This window comes from Ceratotherium simum, chromosome 29 (genome assembly GCF_057802395.1).
Source record: "Ceratotherium simum simum isolate JZ-2026a chromosome 29, ASM5780239v1, whole genome shotgun sequence".
Classification (NCBI taxonomy): domain Eukaryota; kingdom Metazoa; phylum Chordata; class Mammalia; order Perissodactyla; family Rhinocerotidae; genus Ceratotherium; species Ceratotherium simum.
Window position 1 is genome coordinate 23,571,586 of NC_141928.1, and position 22,702 is coordinate 23,594,287.

Genomic DNA, 22,702 nt, shown 5'->3' on the forward strand with positions numbered 1-22,702 from the left:
ATTTCAAAATTTCCTTCTACCATGTTCTTATTTTTCTCATCAGCAGGTTGAAGTGCCACTATTTATGACAAAAACTAAAATTTATTGTAGTAAAGTTCATATAGATGAAATTACTAATTATAGCTCTCTTAAATTTTAAGGATTAATTTGGATATAATTCTATAATTCCTTTTTTGATTGATGTTCTTTGTGTTACATAGTTGTGATAAAGCTATCAATAAGTTGGTGACCCAGAACAATTGAGTTTTTAAAAGAGCTAGATTTAAAAACTTGTGTTGAATGATGATGGATTTAGAATAATAGAAGTATTAAAACTATAGGATCACATGATTTTTAAAAATTGAAGCATAATTCACATCCCATAAGGTACCACATGATTTAAAAATAAATGTTCTTGAAATTTGGGGACTGTAAAATGAATTGGAGGAATTCACTACTGGAGAGAGTGAGCAGTTAAGAGGCTATTACTGTATAGAATATCTTAGTAAGGGATGGTCATTGGTACTATAGCAGTAGCAATCGTCATGGAGAGAGAGAACTTACAGAAGGTGAAATCGATAATAATTGGTGATTAATTGAATGTTTGAATAAGGGATTCCATTGATGATTTCTAGGTTTTGGACTTGGATAATTGGATAGACGAATGGTGGTACCATCCATTTATATTAGAAAACATAGGAAGAACAGAATTGGATAATACAACAACAGGTTGAGATTTTTATATGTTAAGTTTGAGGTTCCTTTGGAACATCCAAATAGAAGTGTCAGGTAGGCAGTGGGTTCTTCTGATCTCAACATCACGAGAGAAATTTGGAAGTCAATATCATACATAATTGATAACTGAAGCCATGAGAGTGGAGAGACTCAGAAAAGATGGATTTTTATCCAAATCCTTTTGGAGTTATAGAGAATAAGGGAATGAGTGGACCTCACTTTCCAGACCCTTGAACTACGTGGTGTTTGGAACAGTGAACAGCCTTTATATGTGGACTCTATAAGAGAAGTGGACCAGGTTCAGTTAAGGCAAAAGATGAAAAGAAAATTCAGTGATGAGATTAAGAATGTATGGGAATTGGTCAGCCGTGGTACATCGCTCTAGAGGACTGAATGGAAAGATTTTGTAGGCAGAGCAGCAGCAGGGGATTTGTTCATGTAGAAGTGTGAACAGTCATATGGGCATGAGACTAAAGCAGCTTTCTTAAACTTGAGCCGGCATCAGAATCACCTGGAAGGCTTTTTAAGCAGGGTTGCTGAGTCCATCCTCAGAATTTCTAATTCAGTATATCTGGGGTGGGTCCTGAGAATTTCCATTTCCACAAGTTCCCGGGTAATGCTGATGCTGCCATTTGAGGAACCACACTTTGAGAACTAATGGATGAAGGAAATGCTAGAATCTGAAGTTCCTATACCTGATTACCATCTTGATCTGGTAGGCTTTAAAAAAAATTCTGCCCTTACTCCCCAGAGTTACAGTACACCTAGGGTGGGGCCCATGTGTTTGTTCTTATTTTTAAAACGGAGGTCAATTTGTTTGTTTGGTCATGTTTATGAACTACTGGATGGATGACCAGAAAGACTTAGATCCTAGTTGATTGAGCAGTTAGGAAAAGAAAGAAGTATGAGCTGTGAGTTTAGCTGGCAGCAGCAGTTTGTGTTTGTTTCTATGTTTTGAATTTCTTCGCGTACCTCATTCCATTCTAGGTTCAGTGTTTCTCTTCCGGAGTACATCCTCTTAGTAGCTTTTTCAGTAAAGCTCTATAAATGGTAGTAACCTCTCAGACTTTGATTAAAAATGGCTATTTCATTATCCCTATTGAATGATAGTTAGCTGTTTAGAATTCTAGGTTGACAGTTATTTTCTCTCAGCACTGTGAAGGTACTGAAGGTTGTATTATTCTTTGGCTTCTGTTGTTGAGAAGTCTATTGTCAGTCTAGGTTGGTAATTTGTAGATAGTATTACTTCTATCTAGTTACTTTTAACATTTTTCTATTTATTTTTGTTCTGTGGTTTCACTAGCTATGTCTAGGTATGGATCACAGGTTCTCAACCCTGGATGCTCACTAAAGTAGCTTGGGAAGCATTGACGAAAATACAGGTGCCTTGACATACCCACACCAATTCCAAAATCTCTGGGATTGGGGGAGGGGAGGGGTGGTGTCTAGGCACTGTTTTTTATTCTTAAAGGTTCTTAGGTGATAGATCAACAGTCAGGGTTGAGGACCATTGCTGGAGACTTAGTTTCATTTATCCTGCTTAGGAGTACCCAGCTCTGCACAGGATTGACTCCTTCTGCAACTCTGGTTAGACATGTATGGGACCACCTCATTCAGTCCTGCATTTGTTTTAACCTCTTACATTTCTTGTCGTCTCTTTCTCCTTAAGGTCCAGTATTTTAGATAATTTCCTTAAAATGGTTTTCTGATTTGCTCATTATCTGTTCAGCTTGGTCTAATGTGCTGTTTAATCCTTCTACATATTGAGTATTTGATTTCAGGGTTTATATTTTTCAGTTCTCTATGTTCTATTTGATTCATTTTTAAAATCTACCTGGTTTTATTGTTTTTTAAAAAATAGTTCTTTTCTTTTGGTTTCTGTTGCTTTTTCTTTTTAGTTCTTTAATCATTTAAAACAAAATTTTTATAGCCTCAGATTTTACAATTATGGAGTTCTTTAGGTGCTAATATTGTTTTTTGTATCTGCTAATATTTGCTTATGGTATATTATTTTTCCTGTGCAATTCGTAATTTTTGCTTGTGAGATGATCTTTAGATGAATTGTTTTTTCTTCTGTGAGAATCTCTGGGGTAGTTTTGTGTTCGCTTTGCTAGACTTTCTAGGGTGTCACCAGCCCCTAAGATGTTATAATGTATATGTTAATTTATTGCCTTGGGGATTCCTATACCAGAAGGGAAGAGAAAATTCAAAATCCAAACATTCCCATTTCCTCCATCAAAATCCCTAAACATAGTTAGGCTTCCTTGTTAAATACCTCTGGTAGGTGGAAAATTTCTAATTTTAGTTGGCCTTTCACTGAGGGGAAAGCCTGCTGAGGGGCTTCGCTTTTGACACCTAGAAATTTCACTTTTTTTCTTGGGGTCATCTATACATTAAAAATATTTCTGTAATATTTGATCCAATGTTTGTAATTCTCTAAAACCTTCAAAAGCTGAAGATTTTGGTACTGCATTCCTTGTCTCCTTTGAATAAAGATTACTAATTCATTTTGAACAAATTGTGACAGAAGGATTTTAGGGTTCAATTACAAAAGAGTTTAATTCCTTTGTAAGATACTTAAGGAGTTTGTCAAAGACACAAAAATTTTAAAAATCACATTGATGATGGGTAGGTAAAAGAGCCATCTATAGCATTTGCTAAAGGCTCTTTTTTGTATTCAATATAATCTTCATCACAAAAATTTTGTAGTTCAGTTAATCTAAGTGTGGATTTAAAAATATCTGTAAAATTTGACAACTGTAGTTTCTCTTTCTATTTGTAGAGTGTTGCTTATTTGGTTAATAGGAGTTATGTATGCACCAAACCAATTGCAAGTACAGGTCTGCCCCATAGGACTGTCAGACCAGTGTTTTTATCATGACACTGTGCTGTACTAGAATTTGTATTTGTATTGGTACCTCAAAAAAAAGTTTCATCTTTAATGTTGAACTTATTAAACTGAGTTTTTATTAGGGTCAGATATTTCACTTTTGATAGAATGACTTCCCAAATGCTGTATTTTGATTCCATTGAAAGGATTCAATATTAAACCATTACTGGGTAATAACTGATTTCCTAATGTTAGATAATGATAAAACTGATATAATTTAGTTGTTTACAAACTTCTATTAATGGAGTCAACGTATTAAAACATGTCACTTTACTGTTTACAGATGGAAAAGAAACTTTGCAAGTGAAATTTTATGGATTTATGGATTTACTGCAAGAGATAAAATGGAATGGTGATAAACAAAATTGTATTTCATGTGCACTGGCCTGTAATTATCACATTTTCCACTGATTGGCAGCCAAATGAACAGTATAGGTAGCAAGTTGAATACTGATGGAAGGAGTTAAGAGCTATCCTTAGCTACTTATGTCCCATTGCACTTAATTGTTTTTTTAAATCAAAGACTGTGTATGTTATCTGTGAAAAGGTTGTGAGTGAAAAGATTCAGTCTCACTGGTTGACTTTCAGATTTAACCACTGTACATATGGTTTATAAACTACTACTAGATGAGACCATGGCAAAACTGGAAGTTAAAAAAAAAAAGAATTTACTAAGCCTATTTGGATTTATTTCAATGCAACTATTAAACAGTTTTTTTCAAAAGTGAATATGTTAAACTGTACAGGATGCTGGCACAATGGTGCCAAATTGTGACTGTCCCAAGCAAACTGAGGACATAGGGTCATTCTACTTAGGTATTAGTTATTAATATTCTCTTAAAAATATCTCTTAGCTTATTGTGGACATGTCTTCTTCCATATGAACTTTAAATTATTTTGTCTATTCTAAACTGAATAATCCCTCATCCCTTAATCTTAACCCACGGATTTTTAGGGATTCTGATTAGAATTACATTAAGTTTATATGTTAATGCGAAATGTTGGTCTTTTTGTGGTACTGTCTTTCTGTCTGGTAACATGACATGTGATTCCATGTTTTTAGGTCTTATTTTATGTCCTTTGATAATTATGAAAATGTTTTACACTTTTCTTCATAAATCATAAGCTTTTGCTCTGGAATTTAATATTAGGAATTATGGCAGAGACTGTTTATTTTGTACCCCAATACTTCTCTTTCTATTTTCTTTAGTAACAGAACCCTAATTTTTATCTGGACACATTGCTACCCAGATTAAATGACTGTTTTTACAGTCTTCCTTATAGCTAGGTGTGGTCATGTGGTTAAGCCCTGGCTAATGAGAAATAAGTGGAAGTGTTACTTCTAGGGTATCTCTGCATGGACACACTGTTTTTCCTCTTTTATCCTGCTGCCTTTCAGGAGTTCCAGCTTCCATCTTGGATGATGAGGATGAGAGCTGCACCCTAACAGAGACAGTTAGAGCCTGAGTCACTGATAACTTTGTATGGTCAGCCCTCTGTATCCACAGGTTCCACATCCATGGATTCAACTAACTGCAGAGGGAAAGGCCTATGATGGTTGCCTCTGTACTGAACATGTACAGACTTTTTTTCTTGTCATTATTCCCTAAACAATGCAGTATAACAACTATTTACATAGCATATGCATTGTATTAGGTATTGTAAGTAATCTAGAGTTGGTTTAAAGTATACCTGAGGATGTGCATAGGTGGTATACAAGTACTGCACTATTTTATATAAGGGACTTGAACATCTGTGAATTTTTATATCCAGAGGGTCCTGGAACCAATCCCCCATGAATACAGAGGGATGACTGTATGTCACCATTCCAGATCTGGAATTTCTACATTTAGACTTTTTACATGAGTGAGAAATTGATCTTTTTTCTTAAGCAGCTGTTATTTCAAATATATTATTATTATATTTTTTTTGGTGAGGATTCGCTCTGAACTAACATCTGTTGCTAATCTTCCTCTTTTTTTTTTTTTTTTTGCTTGAGGAAGATCAGCCCTGAGCTAACATCTGTGCCAGTCTTCCTCTATTTTGTATGTGGGTCGCTGCCACAGCATGGCTTGATGACTGGTGTAGGTCCACGCCTGAGATCCGAACCCGTGAACCCAGGCCACTGAAGCAGAGTGTGCCGGACTTAACCACTATGCCATGGGGCCGGGCTCTCCAATGTATTATTATATGCAGGACTGTGACCTCAGAGAGAAGAGAACAATTGAAGTGAGCTCTATAATCATCCGGGCTTTTTTTTTTTAGACTGTGTCAAGAGAGGGGACCTGAAACAAACATAGCAGAATTGCTGAGTTGAAGAGATGGAGATCTAAGTTTGGGACAGCTGAGGCAGCTAGGAGTTATAGGGGCAGAGTATGGGAGAGAAGGGAGCTCTGTGAGAAAAGTGCTCCAGAAATATGCCTTTGAATCTATTGCTGAATATTAAGTCACACATACCTTCCCAGTTGGGTTACACCAGCTCTAGCACGAAGTCTACTCTAAACCCACCCCAACAAGGCTTAAAATCAAGCTCCAAAACAATTACCTGATCTGAAAGTAACTTTTTTCCTGAAAAGAATCTGGTGCATTAAAGGAATGAAACAAATTCTAGTGCTCACAGTGTTGAGCATTCAATCAAAAATTGCCAAACAAGGGAAGAACCACAAAATTGTGACCCATAACCAGGAGAAAAATCACTCAACAAAAACAGATCTAGAAAATGACAGATCATGAAGTTAGCAGATTTTGACTTTGAAATGGTAATTAAAAGTATGTTCAAGGATTTAAAGGAAAATAGCCCAACAAGGAGAAAAATGACAGATAAAAATCAAATGGAGGGGCTGGCCCCGTGGCATAGTGGTTAAGTGCGCATGCTCTGCTGCTGGCAGCCTGGGTTCAGATCCTGGGCACGCACCGACGCACTACTTATCAGGCCATACTGTGGCGGTGTCCCACATAAAGTGGAGGAAGATGAGCACAGATGTTAGCTCAGGGCCAGTCTTCCTCAGCAAAATGAGGAGGATTGGCATGGATGTTAGCTCAGGGCTGATCTTCCTCACTAAAAAAAAAAAAAAATCAAATGGAACTTCTAGAGATAAAAATATAATATCTGAAAAAAATACACAGCATGGCATTAACAGCACATTATATTTTGCAGAGGAAAGGGTCAGTGAATTTGAAGACAGCAATAGGAACTAAAGTAGACAGACAAAAAAAGGACCAAAAAAGAAATAAACAGAGTCTTAGTAGCCTGTAGAAGAAAATCAAGTGGTCTTGATACTGAACCTGTTAATCTCAAGTTTGTGTGCCCGATGTGCCACACGCACACAAAAAAGCCAGTCGTTGAGACACCAGTGCTTGGAGGTGGAGAAAGGTTTATTCAAATTGGCCAAAAGGAGAAAAGGCTGGCAGATAAGTTCTCTCAAATCCACCTTAACAAAAGACAGCAAGGGGTTTTATAGAGCTAAGGGGCTTGGCAGGAGTAGTTTCAGAGAAACAAAGGGGAAATTCATGTTTCCTTCACTCCAGATAAGCCCTTGGGCATTCAGACTTCTGGACAACAGCTACAGCTGGGGGCTGGTTATCTGGTGATCCTGTCTTCCTTAAAGGCATTCTTTTTCTTCTGTAAAACAAGCTCATAAATCCTTGTGACCCTTAAGTCACCTTCAGGTTAAATAAGAAAACAACAGCAAATTAACAAGATTAACTTCTTTTCATCTGTGCCCGTGTTGGGAATAAGTTCGAAGGGTAATCCTGTTCTTATTGAATATTTACAGTAACCCTCAGGTACCTGGCTTCAGTCTAAACATACATGTAATTGAAGTCCTAGAAAAAAAGATGGGAGTGGGGAAATAGAAATATATCTGAAGGGCCGGCCCTGTGGCTTAGCGGTTAAGTGGGCGCTCCGCTGCTGGCGGCCGGGGTTCAGACCCCGGGCGCGCACCGAGGCACTGCTTCTCCGGCCACGCTGAGGCCGCGTCCCGCATACAGCAACTAGAAGGATGTGCAGCTATGACATATAACTATCTACTGGGGCTTTGGGGGGGAAAAAAATAAAAGTAAAATTATAAAAAAAAAAGGAAAAAAGAAATATATCTGAAGAAATAAAGACTGAAAATATTCCAAATATGGTGGAAACTATAAACCCAAATAGCCAAGAAGTTCAGTGAACCACAAGCAGGATAAACACAAGAAAAACCACACCAAGCCTCATCATAATCAAATTGCTGAAAACCAGGAATGCAGAACAAGTATTAAAAGTAGCCAGAGAAAAAAAGTCACATTTTATTCAGAGGAGCAAAGATAAGAATGATGAGAGATTTCTTGCCTGAAACTGCAGACCAGAAGACAATGGAGCAACATCTTTAAAGTGCTGAAAATAAATACTATCAAACTGGAATTCTAAATCCAGCTTAAAATATTTTTCAAAAGTGAAGTTAAAATAGACCCTTTTTTAAGGCACAAAGAGCTGAGAGCATTCGTTAATAACAGACTTTCATTTCACAAAATGGTAAAGGAAATTCTTCAGGCTTGAGAAAAATGATACCAGGTGGAAACTTGGGTCTGTACAAAGTGGTAAATATGTGAATATATAACTTTTCTCCCTCATTTTTTGGATTAATTTAAAAGATAATTGAGGGAGGATTCTGGGAAGATGGGAGAGTAAGGAGCACCAGGAATCTATCTCCCTACCTAGACAACAGTTGCACTGGAAGAATCTGTCTGTAACTAATTTGGAATTCTGGAGCTATTGAAGGCTTTAAGTTTCCGGGGGAAGACTTAGATAGTCAATTGTGGTTAATTTTTGTCAATTTAAGCTCTTAGCACAAGTAGCAGCTACCCATCCCCCACCCTCAGTCACATGGCAGGCAGCTGTGTGTGTTCCAGGAGCAGCTTACAACAGTTTGCAAGAGCCAGAGTACGAAAAAGGACCTTGTCCTCCAACTTTTGGAGATCTGTGCTCTGATTGCTAATGGCTTCTTATCACACAGTTGCAGACAAAGAGGTAGGCAGCCATTGTCCTTGCATCTTCCCCTACTGTTGCAAGCCCCCCCACCCTCCTCCTACCCTCCACCACCCCCCTGCCTTCATTTTTCCCCTTTTGAGAGCCAGACACTAAAGACTAGGACATTAAAAAACAACTGCATCTACAGGGAAAATTAGGAGGTGGTCGTGCATACCCAGGAAAAGGCTCAGAAGAAACCTGAGAAGACCTTAAGTTGACATCGCAGGCTCCTCCTTGGCTTAGAGATAGCCTAAGACAATGAAAAAAAAAAAAAAAAAAAAAAAAAAGATAAAAACTGGAAAACCCTGGGGAAAGGAAAGAATCTGATTTCCAGAGTTACTACATTCTCCAGTTTGACAAAAAACTGAATATAAACATCAAAGAAGCTTAGAGAACTCCAAGAAAGAATGAACTCAACAAGACCCACACGGTGACACATTATAACCAAACTTTTGAAAGCCAAAGACAGAGAATCTTGAAAGCAGTAAGAGAGAATCAACTCATCCCATACAAGGAATCCTCGATAAGAATGTGAGCAGATTTCTCATCAGGAACTTTGGAGGCCAGAAGGCAGTGGACCAATATATTCAAAGTGCTAAAAGAAGAAGACTGTCAACCAAGAATCATCTATTTGTAATTTTATTTATTTATTTTTTTTCCCCCAAAGCCCCAGTAGATAGCTGTATGTCATAGTTGCACATCCTTCTAGTTGCTGTATGTGGGATGTGGCCTCAGCATGGCCGGAGAAGCGGTACGTCGGTGCGTGCCCGGGATCCGAACCCGGGCCGCCAGCAGCAGAGCGCGCGCACTTAACCGCTAAGCCATGGGGCCGGCCAAGAATCATATATTTGGCAGACTGTTCTTCAAAGGTGAGAGAGAAATTAAGACATTCCCAGATAAACAAAAGCTGAAGGAGTTTGTTCCCACTAGACCTGCCCTGCAAGAAATACCTAAGGGAGTCTTTTAGGGTAAAATGAACGGACACAAGAGGCAGTAACTAAAAGTCATGTGAAGAAATAAAGATCTCAATAAAGGCAAATACATGGGCAATTATAAAAGGTAGTATTATTCTACTGATGGTTTGTAACTCCACTTTTTGTTTTCTGTGTGATTTAAGAGACTAATATGTTATTTTAAAAATTGCTAATCTGAAAGCTACCGAGTGACTTGGTTTATAATCCCACATTTTGTTTTCTACATAATTTAGGAGACTAATACATTTAAAAGAATTACTAGTTGTGTTTATGGGCACACGGTGTATATAGATGTAATTTTGTGACATCAACACCCAAAGGGGTTGGGGACAGAGCTGTAAAGGAGCAGAGTTTTTGTATGTTATTGAAGTTAAGCTAGTATAAATTCAAATTAGAGTGTTATAACTTTAGGATGTTAAATGTAATCCCTGTGGTAACCACAAAGAAAATAGCCATGGAATATGCACAAAAGAAAATGAGAAAGGATACTTAGAGTAGTCAAAATCATAGAGACAGAGATTTGAATGGTAGTTGCCAGGGGCTAGAAGAAGGGAAGAATGGGGAGTTACTGTTGAATGGGTGTAGAGTTTCAGTTTTACAAGATGAGAAGAGTTATGGAGATGGATTTTGGTGATAAATGCATAACATTATGAATGTATTTAACACCAGTGAATTCTGCGTTTAAAAATGGTTAAGATATAGTGAGTTTCATGTTATGTGTATTTTACCACAGTAAAAAAAATTGAAAAAGTAGAGTGCTCCCTATGGAAAGCTCTACAAGATACATTAAGTGAATAAAACAAGATGCAAAAAGAAAAGATAATTGAATATTTAAAACAAGATCATATATTTTGAGGGTTATAGCGTATGCAAAAGGTTAAAATATAGGAAAATAACACAGGGCATGATGAGGGGAATAGACATCTATCTTTGAAATAGATAGATGTTATACCTGTGTTATACCTAGGTGTTATAATATTATTTGAAGGTAGACTGTGATAAGTTAAAGATGCATATTGTTGATTTAACCTCAGAGTAGTCACTTAAAAAAAAGTGAACGGGCTGACCCAGTGGCATGGCAGTTAAGTTTGCGCGCATTGCTTTGGCATCCTGGGGTTCGCAGGTTCGGATCCTGGGCACGCACCAACGCACCGCTTGTCAAGCCATGCTGTGGCAGCATCCCATATAAAGTAGAGGAAGATGGGCAAGGATGTTAGCCCAGGGCCAATATTCCTCAGCAAAAAGAGGAGGATTGGCATCAGATGTTAGCTCAGGGCTAATCTTCCTCTCACACACACACACACACACACACGCGCACGCAAAAGTGAACAAAAATGTAAACATTCCAATTAAAAAGCAGAAATTATCTGCATTTTATGTGTGTATGTGCCTTTTATGTGTGACACATTATGTTTTGTTGGTAAATTGACCCCTTTATCATTATGAAATGTCTCTCTCTATCCCTGGTAATATTCCTTTTCCTGATCTCCTTGTCTGATATTAGTACAGCCACTCCAACTTTCTTATGATTAGTGTTTACATATTTATCTTTTCTGATACTTTTACTTTTAACCTGAGATTTTATATTTGAAATGGGTTTCTTATTCACATTGTATAATTGTCTTGCTTTTATCCAGACTGATAATCTCTGCCTTTTAATTGGAATCTCTCTGTCATTTCCATTTAATATAATTATTGACGTGGTTGGATTTAAGTCTGCCATCTTGCTATTTGTTTTCTATTTGTCCCATTTATTCTTTGTTGCTTTTTAATTTTTTTGTATTCCATTTTATTTGTTTCTTGATATATATATATATATCTTAAATATATATAAATATATTCACCTAATTACAGATCTTCAAAATACGTAAAGTAAAAACTAATAGAACTAAACAGAGAAACAGACAAATCTACAATTATAGCTGGAGATTTCAACACCCCTCTGTTAGTAATTGACAGCATAGTTGATAGAAAATCGGTAAGGATTCGAAATAGAATCGACTCTGACCTTTGGGCCAGATCCATCTCGTTGCCCATTTTTCTATTGCCCATGAGCTAAGTCTGATTTTCACTTTTTTTTTTTGTGAGGAAGATCAGCCCTGAGCTAACATCTGTGCCAATCCTCCTCTTTTTGCTGAAGAAGACCGACTCTGAGCTAATATCTATAGCCAATCCTCCTCTTTTTTTTACCCAAAGCCCCAGTAGATAGTTGTATGTCATAGTTGCACATCCTTCTAGTTGCTGTATGTGGGATGCTGCCTCAGCGTGGCCGGAGAAGTGGTGTGTCTGTGCGCACCTGGGATCCGAACCTGGGCCGCCAGTAGCGGAGCACGTGCACTTAACCGCTAAGCCACGGGGCCGGCCCCATGATTTTCGCATTTTTAAATGGTAAAAAAAACAACAATATTTTGTGATATGTGAAACCTACATGAAATTCACATTTCAGTGTCCATACATAAAATTTTATTTGAACACAGCCTCTCTCATTCATTGACATACACCTGGGGCTGCTTTCATACCACAACTGCAGAGAGGAATAGTTGTTACAGAGATTATATGGCACACAACGTCTAACATATTTAAGTGGCTCTTTAAGAAAAAGTTTGTAGATCCCTTAATGTAGAAGTTTTTCACACTATCAACCAGCATGACCTAATTGACATATGGAACAGTCTCCCCAACACCATCAGAATACATATTCTTTTCACGTTCCCATGAAGTAGTCACCAAGATAGGCCACATGCTGAATCCTAAAACAAGTCTCAATAAATATGAATGTGTTAAAACTATGTAGAGTTAGTTCTCTCACTTTATTAGAATTATATTAGAAATCAAAGAAGCATGATCCTCAGATATTCGGGAAAAATCTCCAATTATTTAGAAAAAGAGTAACACTTAACTCCTGGGTCAAATAAGAAGTCAAAAGGGAAATTAGAAAATATTTTGAAGTGAATGAAGATGAAAATACAACTTATTCAGGTTTGTAGGATTCGGCTAGAGCTGTTCTTAGAAGAAAATTTACACCTTTAGATATTTATATTAGAAAAGAAAAAAGTCTAAAATGAATCATCTAAGCTTCTAAGTGTTGTATAAGAAGAACAAGTTAAACCTCAAGTAAATAGAAGAAAGAAAATATTAACTATGAGAGCAAAAGTTAATGACATAGAAAACAAACAGTAGATAAAAATTAATGAAACAAATAGCTGTTTTTTTAAAGGAGCAATAAATTTAATAAAAGTAGACAAAAAAAGAAGATAGAAATTACTAATATCAAGAATGATCCTATAGATATTAAAAGGATATTGTTATGGACTGAATGTTTGTACACTCCCAGAATTCATACGTGTAAGCGCTAACCCCCAATGTGATGGTATTTAGAGATGGGGCCTTTGGAGTGGGGCTCTCACAATGGGATTGGTGTCCTTAAGAGACACCAGAGAGCTTGCTTGTCCCTCCATGCCTGTAATGTGAGGATACTTTGAAAAGATGGCTATCTATAAGCCAGGAAAAGAGTCCTCACGAGAAAGCGACCATACTGGCACGTTGATTTTGGACTTCTAGTCTCCAGAACTGTGAGAAAGTAAATTTTTATTGTTTAAGCTACCCTATCTGTCATATCTTGTTACAGTATCATGAGCAGGCTAAGACAGATATTAAGCAAATATTATGGACAATTTTAGGCCAATAAATTTGAAATTTAGGTGAAGTAGACAAATTCCTTGGAAAACACAAATTACCAAAACTAGTGCAAAAGGAATAGAAAACCCAAATAGCCCTATACCTGTTTTAAAAATCAAATTGATAATTAAAAAGTCCAGGCCCAGTGGCTTTATTTGTGAATTCTTTCGAACATTTAAGGAAGAAATAATAGCAATTCTACACAAACTCTTTCAGAATATAGAAGGAGAGAACACTTCCCAGTTCATTTTATGAGGTTAGTGTTACCCTGATAAAGTAGGGAAAAAAACAAACTACAGATTAATATCCCTCATGAATATGGACACAAAAATATTTAGCAAGTTGTGAAGAGAGAGGAGATAATATATCATGACCAAATAGGCTTTATTCTGGGAATGCAAAGTGGTTTAACTTTTGAAAATTAATCACTGCAGTATACTGTATAATCAGAACAAAAGAGAAAAACCTTATATCATCTTAATATATCCAGGGAAGGCATTTGAAAAAATTCAGTTCCTATTCATGATAAACAAAACCCTCAGCCAACTAGGAGTAGAAGGGAGCCTTTTCAACCTGATAAAGGTATGAAACTGCAACAAACATACTTAATGGTGTAGGGCAGTGCTTTCCCTCTGAAATCAGGAACGATGCAAGGATGTTCAGTCTCATTATTTCTATTCAACTTTGTGCAAGAAGGCCTAACCAGTTCAGTAAAGCTAGAATAAGAAAAGGCATACAGAGTGGAATGTAAGAAGGAAAACTTGTATGTAGAAAATTTTAAAGAATTTAGTCAGGTTGCAGGGTACAAGGTCAGTATACCAAGATCAGCTGTATTTCTGTATACTGTTAATGATTAGTTGGAACATAAAAATTTAAGTGTTAGTTACAAGTCCATTAAAAATTATAAAGTACTTGGGGATAAATGCATCAAAGTATGTGCAAGAAGACCATTACACTGAAAACCACAGAACGTTGCTGATAGAAATTGAAGAAGGCCTAAATAAATGCAGAGAGATATCATGATGTGTATGGTTTGGATGACTCAAAATTATTAGGGTATGAATTCTCCCCAGATAAGTACTTCATTTCAGAAATTGCCATGTTGGGCCAGCCCCGTGGCTTAGCGGTTAAGTGCGCGTGCTCTGCTACTGGCGGCCCCGGTTTGGATCCTGGGCACGCACCATCGCACCACTTCTCTGGCCATGCTGAGGTGGCGTCCCACATACAGCAACTAGAAGGATGTGCAGCTATGACATACAACTATCTACTGGGGCTTTGGGGGAAAAAAGGAGGAGGATTGGCAATAGATGTTAGCTCAGAGCCGGTCTTCCTCAGCAAAAAGAGGAGGATTAGCATGGTTGTTAGCTCAGGGCTGATCTTCCTCACACACACACACAAAAAAGACATTTCAAAGATTTTATTTATTTATTTTTCCCCCAAAGCCCCAGTACATAGTTGTCTGTCATAGCTGCACATCCTTCTAGTTGCTGTATGTGGGACGCGGCCTCAGCATGGCTGGAGGAGTGGTGCCTCGGTGCGCACCCGGGATCCGAACCCGGGCCGCCGGCAGCAGAGCGCACGCACTTAACCGCTAAGCCACGGGGCCGGCCCAAGACATTTCAGTATTTAATAAAGCTATAAAAAAATTGCTATAAAGCTATAATAATCAGGACAGTGTGGTAGTGACAAATGATAGACGTATTAACTTGATTGAGGAGTTGGCGATTTTCAGGGAAGACTGACTACAAAGGGATGCTAGGGAACTTTTGGGGATGATGGAAATGTTCTGTATCGGGATTTTTGTAGTCATATGGGTATATACATTTGTCAGAAGTCCAATTCTGATTTTACAATGTGGGTGGATTTTATTGTATCTAAAGTATAGCCTAAAAAAGTAGGATTTTTAAAAAGATCCATATTTCTAGGATAGTTTTTCTAGTAGATTCCTCCAGTTTTGAGATGGGACTAAATAAATATTTAAAAAGCCTCTTTTACTTATCTCTTTGGAATACAACTAATATGTAGTAGGCATTCAGTAGTTTTCAATATAGTGTTCAATAAAATAATAAGATTTATACAAGCTAAGTATTTCAAATGCTTATTTTCATAATAAAATTTTTGGAAAGTCTGTAATGTATCCTTTTGTACAGACAATAATTCTTTAAAGTTATGTATTCAGTGCATTAGAATTTTCTTATTTCCTGTTGACTTTTATTGAATTATGGCCATATGATTACTTGTATACATTTTCCATTTTCAGATTATTATGTTAAGTATTTAGATATAACCTTTTTTGAGTCATCTAGATGAGTAGTTCTTGTATTTTCAGATATCATAGAATAATAAAATATTCAATTAATTTTGATCGAAGTCTTAATTTTGCAAAATAAGGACATCAAGAGAAAAAAGTCACTGTCAGCTAATCATCATTTTAAACCAAAAGAGTAGAATGAACATAATTTCCAGGTAAAACAGTCCTTCTGAAGAAAATCTAGACGTATATTATTTATCACTATGTAATAGGCATTACAGCTAGCATCTAAATATGTTATCTAGGGCCGGGCCCGCGGCTTAGTGGTTAAGTGTGTGCACTCCGCTACTGGTGGCCCGGGTTCCGATCCCGGGCGTGCACCGATGCACTGATTCTCTGGCCATGCTGAGGCCGCGTCCCACATACAGCAACTAGAAGGATGTGCAACTAAGACATACAACTGTCTACTGGGGCTTTGGGGGAAATAAATAAATAAATAAAATTAAAAAAAAAAATAAATGTTATATAATTTAATTTTAGAAATAGCCCTGTTATTATATTCATTTTACAGGAGAAGACTCTGAAGCTCAGTTATGTCAGGTAACTTGCCCAGAGCAGAATGTCTGGTTTCATGCTCTTAACATAGCTGAGGTAGTTTTATAATGCAGAACAATTAATAACATAAAATAGTGATTTATAATTTGGCATTTCTTAATAAAAATTTGTTACCATAGGTTTTTATTTGATAATGCAACAAAAGCTCAAATAGCTGATGTAGGTACAGTCACATGTCACTTAACGACAGAGAGACATTCTGAGAAATTCGTCCTTAGCTGATTTCATTGGTATGTGAACATCATAGAGTGTACTCACATAAACCTAGATGGTATAGCCTACTACACACCTAGACTGTATGTACTAATCTTATGAGACCACTGTCGTATATACAATCCATTGTTGAGGGAAACATTATTATGCGGCACATGTGTATTCATTTTTTCCTCACGCATAGTTTTACAGAGATTATGAATACCTCTGTTGAAGAAACAACCTTCTTAATATTCTTTCATTCATTTTGGAATATTCTGGGTAAACTGATAAAAGCCTCTTGTCTTTAGGATCTTTTTCCAGTCTTGAACACCTTGTGATGGTTGAGAAAGCACAAAGTGGGGCCGGCCCAGTGGCGCAAGCGGTTAAGTGCACGTGCTCTGCTCTGGCGGCCTGGGGTTTGCTGGTTCGGATCCCGGGCGCGCACCGATGCACTGCTTGGCAAGCCATGCTGTGGCGGCGTCCCATATAAAGTGAGTGTTGAGCACGGATGTTAGCCCAGGGCCAGTCTTCCTCAGCAAAAACAGAGGAGGATTGGCAGATGTTAGCACAGGGCTGATCTCCTCACAAAATAAAGAAAAAAAAGATAGCACAAGGTGGTGGTATTGTTGGCTTGCTCTAGGCCTACCAGGAGGGTGTAGAAAGGCACTCTGTGCTCAGCTTTCACTCCTACCCAGGACCTGATGTTTGATGTTCTCATCTAGTGACAATGGTATTATAAGCCACATAAACCTGCACAAACTTTGAAAATTTGTAATGTCATTGTCAAGTTGCTTACTTTTTTCTAGGAATGGTAAGACACTTTTTGAGATTTTTGTGATAAAAAAATATTATCTTTAAACTTTAGTTTGAATAAAACTTTTTTCCCTTGCTGTCTACAAAAATGAATCATTTAATCTCTGAACCTCTGTCTTTTCATCTGTTATAGTTAATAAGATTTAGCTCAGTATATTTATGTGTCAACTCAAATGAGGCAGTGTAAGTGAAAACAGTATGAAAACTACAAACTAACACATTTTAGGTAGTGGGAAGCCTGTCAGGGTTTTTAGAGCAGGATAATGACATGATACACTATTTTAGTTAGGTTGATATGATGTTGGATCTCAGTAGGGGTGGAGGGAGAGGGAGACCTAGAGCAAGGAAGTGTAGAAGGGGACAAGATCTTAGGTGTGGGTGGCGATGAAAATGTAATCAGTGTTTAATGCAATCAGTCATTTTGGAGGGAAGAATCGATTTTTCGTGGTGATTGATGAGAAAGAGGAGAAGAAGGAATCTCTTGCCTCCCAGAGTAATTTCCAGTAAATGTTTGACTGCTTATTATTTTCTGCAATCTGGCCCGGGCATTTGCCCTATACCGGCACAGACCTCTAAGGACCTCTAGGAATTGATAAAGTCTTTTAGGTCTTGGTAGGATACTGCCTGCGTTCATGAACATAAGAGAATTTGGGAGCAAGTGCTGCTTTGGGTATTAAGTCAACCTATTCACCTGTAAGCAAGTTGAGTTTTATGTTCCAGATATGGTACAAAATACTGCCCTATAATTTTTTGTGGTCCTCATGAAATTTGTTTATTTAGGGTCACAGACATCTGACTGTAAAGTTCCGCTAGTGTTTAGAAAAATGATAATTTTAGGCATTTGGAAATTTCCCACTCAATAGTGCTAAGTATGGTATTTGATATTATTAAAAAAAAAGCAATGTCATGAAACTTTTGGCTTTCAGATAATTTTCCTTCAGTCTTACATGGCACTATTCCTGGGAAAAAAACATTTCTGAATCTTATGTACATGCATTTGAGTGTTTGTTACAGGCTTGTCAGTTCCAGTTATTGTCCGTGTTAAAACAATAGATTTAAGTAAAATTTAGCTGTGAACTGGGATAATGGATTTCTTTATTTTACAGCAGTGGTTCTAAACTTTAGGTTGCATCAGAATCATCTGGAGGACTTACTAAAACACAGGTTGCTGGCTCCTACCCCTAGTTTTTGATTTAGTAGGTCTGGCATGGGGCTGAAAATTTCCATTTCCAACAAGGTGATGCTTATGTTAAGAACTACTGTTATATAATAAGGAATAAGATTATCCTAGGAAACCACAATTTATCTTCTAAAAAATAAATTAGTAAAAAATATATAATGCCTAAGAAATAAACTTAATTTACATAAGCACAGCTCAAATAAATCCAGATCCCCATGGGATGTGATAAATATAAAATTTCTATTAGAGCGGCTGGACCAGTGGTGCAGCGGTTAAGTGTACACGCTCCGCTTCGGCGGCCCAGGAGTTCTCAGGTTTGGATCCCAGGCGCGCACAGACACACCACTTGTCAAGCCATGCTGTGGCAGCGTCCCATATAAAGTAGAGGAAGATGGGCACAGATGTTAGTCCAGGGCCAGTCTTCCTCAGCAAAAAGAGGAGGATTGGCATTGGATGTTAGCTCAGGGCTGTTCTTCCTCACACACACGAAAAATTTCTATTATAGTCTTTCCTAAAAGTTATTGTTGTTATTTATTTATTTAGCAACAGAACATGTTAGAAAAATATCTTTAAAATTACATTAAAGACTTTATAAATATTCTCTATCCACAGCAAATAGTTGACTATTTAGAGGTATTTCATACCTCTAAATATCTAATTCATTTACCCAGTACTTTTTCTTTTTTTTAAGATTTTATTTATTTATTTTGCCCCCAAAGCCCCAGTAGATAGTTGTATGTCACAGTTGCACATCTTTCTAGTTGCTGTATGTGGGACGCGACCTCAGCATGGCTGGAGAAGCAGTGTGTCGGTGCGCGCCCGGGATCCAAACCCGGGCCGCCAGTAGCAGAGTGCGCGCACTTAACCGCTATGCCACGGGGCCACCCAGTACATTTTCTTGAAGTTAAAAATCAGACTTTGATTTTTGAAAAATTTAATACCTGCAGTGAAAAACAAATGCGTTCATTGAACGGTGGATGATTTTGTTTTTCACCGTCCTCCTCCTTTCTCCCCACATCAGCCCCATAGTTTCCTGAATTTCAAAACTTAAAACTCTTGGAGGATCAGATGTGACAATATGGTTAATGTAGTATGTCACCCCAAATTAGTTTCAGTAATTTAAAAAAAAAATCTTATATTTTTTAGCTAATGGGAATGACAACAAGAAATTTAAAGGAGATAGACCTCCCTGTTCGCCTTCCCGTGTTCTCCATCTTCGCAAAATTCCAAGTGATGTCACCGAAGCAGAGGTCATATCATTAGGTCTACCATTTGGCAAAGTAACTAATCTTTTGATGTTGAAAGGAAAAAGCCAGGTATGTAATATTTAAAGGTTGACCCACAGTAGTTATCTCTGGATGTTAGTGTTAAAGGTGATTTTTTTCCTTGAACTTTTCTGTATTTTCTAAATTTCATTCTATTTACATAAAGTAGTTTTTAGAATAGAATTTTTTTTTATATGACAGGAAGCAAAAAACAAAAATATTAACACAGGATACAGGATTCTCTTTTCATTGATTTGTCTTTTTCCCCCTTAACAAAAAACATATTTTATATTCTTAATTACAATAACAAAATGGTTTATGAAAATATCCTATGATTATCAGAAGCCCCCGACAGAGAGAGAGGATATAAATTATACCTTATTTGGCAAATTAAAGAACATTTAAGTTTTCCAACATGTAAATAGAAATGTTTGGTATATTTTAGTTGTAGGATTAATATGTAGCTTCTTTAATAATTTGAAAGAGACGTAAGAGGTTCTTTAGTTCAGAAGTTAATAGGTTTTTCTTAAGATGAAATAAGGAAACTTGCTTTTGTGGTGAGCATGACAAAAATATAGTACTTGTCACATTGATTTGAATAATCAAGAACTTGCTGGTTCCGACTCAGACCCCACTGAGATGAATTCTTTAGTTCTTTCCTAGTTTTTGGTTGTCCTGAAAATCTTTTACACAGAGCATTGCTGAAAAGAAGAGGACAACCAATCTAGGCCCTAGATATTTGTAGTACATTGTGATAAGTCACGATGTTTCTTATACTTTTCATAAATAATAAGTTTAAGAAACACATTATAAATATATTTTTATAAATAAATAGATTGATTAGCATCGGGCATGAAAGAGATTGGATGATGATGTCTGATTTAGACACCTGTCTTTAGTAAACAATCAATATCTCTGTTTAATTCAGATGAGATTATTGAGATCTGGAGAAGTTAAATAACATGTCTTAGTATTCGGCTCTTGTGTTTACACATTTATCTTACATCTTTTCAAGATAGTGTAAGCACTTGCTCTAATATTTTAACACAGTTGCCACTATTGAATAATGTGGTTGGCATGGTTTGAAAAGAGCCAACATGGCCATGTCTAATGGCTGTGAGATGTCTAACAGCCATGTATCATGTACATTATCATGTTTCATGTAGCGTATCCTGTACATTGTGTCAAATGGCTGTGAGAGGCAGCAGGCAATGTCATAGTTTTCTTTGTTTCTACTGTTTGTTCTGGGTTTATATTTATCTGCAATACTCACTGGCTTGTTATGTTAAGTGCTTGTCTTTTGATCATAAATCCTGTTTAGAAAATATCTTGTTAATAATATACTTCAGCAAGAGATTCTTATGTGAGTCACTAGAACTACTTGTAGGCGTAATCTTTCCCATGGTACTTGGAGGTGGAGTGTTGAGGGCAGAGTGGGGGTTATTTTCTTTTTTTTAGGTAGTAACTTGTGGTTTTTCTCTCCACCCCATGTTATGAAAAATTGATCCCTTTGACAGTTACTTTGGAAAAACATAAATAATTCCTTTACCAGACCCCAAGTAGAAAATTTTATTTTTACATGTGAATTTTTAGGTTGTATATACTTTCAGGAAAAACTTCTTATGACAAGAATCATGTATTCCAGAGACGTTATTTAGCTTTTCCTTTGTGTGACGGATGTTAGACATTGAATGAGTTCTTAACATTTAGCAAGGATTTTACAGAAAGATACTTTCTCCCCATATAGTGAATATTATTAGAATACAGTTTACAAATTCTTTGTTGAAAAGATGATTAAACACCAGATAGGAAGTACTGCCATAGCTGTTTTCGTTACCTTATCATTTTTATCTTCTTCTTTTTAGAAAAATTAGAAAAAGTATATTACTGATAAAATTGGATAATGGCTTTAAAGCACGTCATGGACATTTATACCTTTTAGATAGTATAAATAACTCAAAATCTATTTTACTTTTTGAAGATAGTGGAATTTTGTTTATTGTGGATCAATTAATTAAAAGTATTTGATCCACTATCATGTGGCTAACATTACTACTACGTAGTGTATTGTTAGTTCAGTTGAAGCATTTAATTGTCAATTGTGACATTTGATTGATACAGTTAAGCATCATATTTAACATTTGTCAAGGGTTACTGGAATATTTGCCAAGTGGAGCACTTGGCAAGTAAAGTAACTATAAACAAAGAAGTAGTTTGATTTATAGATATTTGCCGTTTTCTGTGTTCAGTAAATTTTGTTGTTAATAAATACATATTTTATAAATGAATTGTATATGTTTTATATGTAATTTGAAGTGGTAACTATATGCTTACAAATTAAATGCTCTATTGTAGTAAAAAAGAATTGAATTGTCTAACTAGAAATTTGCATTGATTTGGATCAGGGGTTCTTCCTGCATTTTAAATTTGAGATGTTCTTACAGGTAGTTCTGAGGGCTCACAATGATTAGTGTATGTCTATATTTTATCCTCCTAACTAGCCTTCAAGATAGGGTGGCAAAACCTGCCGCCTTACATCTCTGTAGGTATCCTGTTCCAGTCACAGAAGTTACAGGAGTCCTGACAGCTATAAGAAGCCGTATTTAGAATAAGACATAAATACCAAGGAGCTTCTTCCATCTCAGCTCTTCCTGTGTTATTCTTCAAATATCTGGTGTTAGTACAGTGATTACAGATATCAAAAAAAGGTCACTTGAATGACTCAAATCAATATTGACTTAATGTAGGAAATTCTCCTATTTCTCTGATTTGAACAGTTGAGCCTTTGCACCTGAATGCTCTATTTAATTGTGTTAATAAATAGCTGTTTTATAAAAAGGTAAAGGAGAGCAAATTGTTATGCCCCATCTTTGTTTAAAATCCCAACCCCTGAAAGCATCTGTTTATAGTGATGACACACACATTTATTTTTGCCTTTTTAATTATTTCTAGATTTTAGAAGAAACAGAAATGAGAGGAAGACAAAAAAAATTACGTGAAATCATTTATTCAACAGGCAATTTCCCAATTCCAAATCCTTTATTGAACCCTTTTCAAATGTTTCCTGTTAGCATCAGTGATACACTTTGAAGTAAATGTCTTTTCATCCCCTTGGGGGCAAT

General features: G+C 36.6%; 1 protein-coding gene across 11 annotated transcripts in view; it reads left to right on the top strand.

Moving 5' to 3' along the window:
- The window catches only part of PTBP3 (polypyrimidine tract binding protein 3), a 98,488-nt gene that overhangs the window by 34,853 nt on the left and 40,933 nt on the right, over positions 1-22,702 (top strand). For 9 of the 11 annotated variants that reach the window (XM_087419295.1, XM_087419296.1, XM_087419298.1 and 6 more), the window contains one exon: positions 19,462-19,631. The exons of the other annotated variants lie outside the window; for them this stretch is intronic. In XM_087419295.1, coding sequence (XP_087275421.1) covers positions 19,462-19,631 — 170 coding nt within the window. The remainder of the gene's footprint in view (positions 1-19,461; positions 19,632-22,702) is intronic. 11 annotated transcript variants of the gene reach the window in all.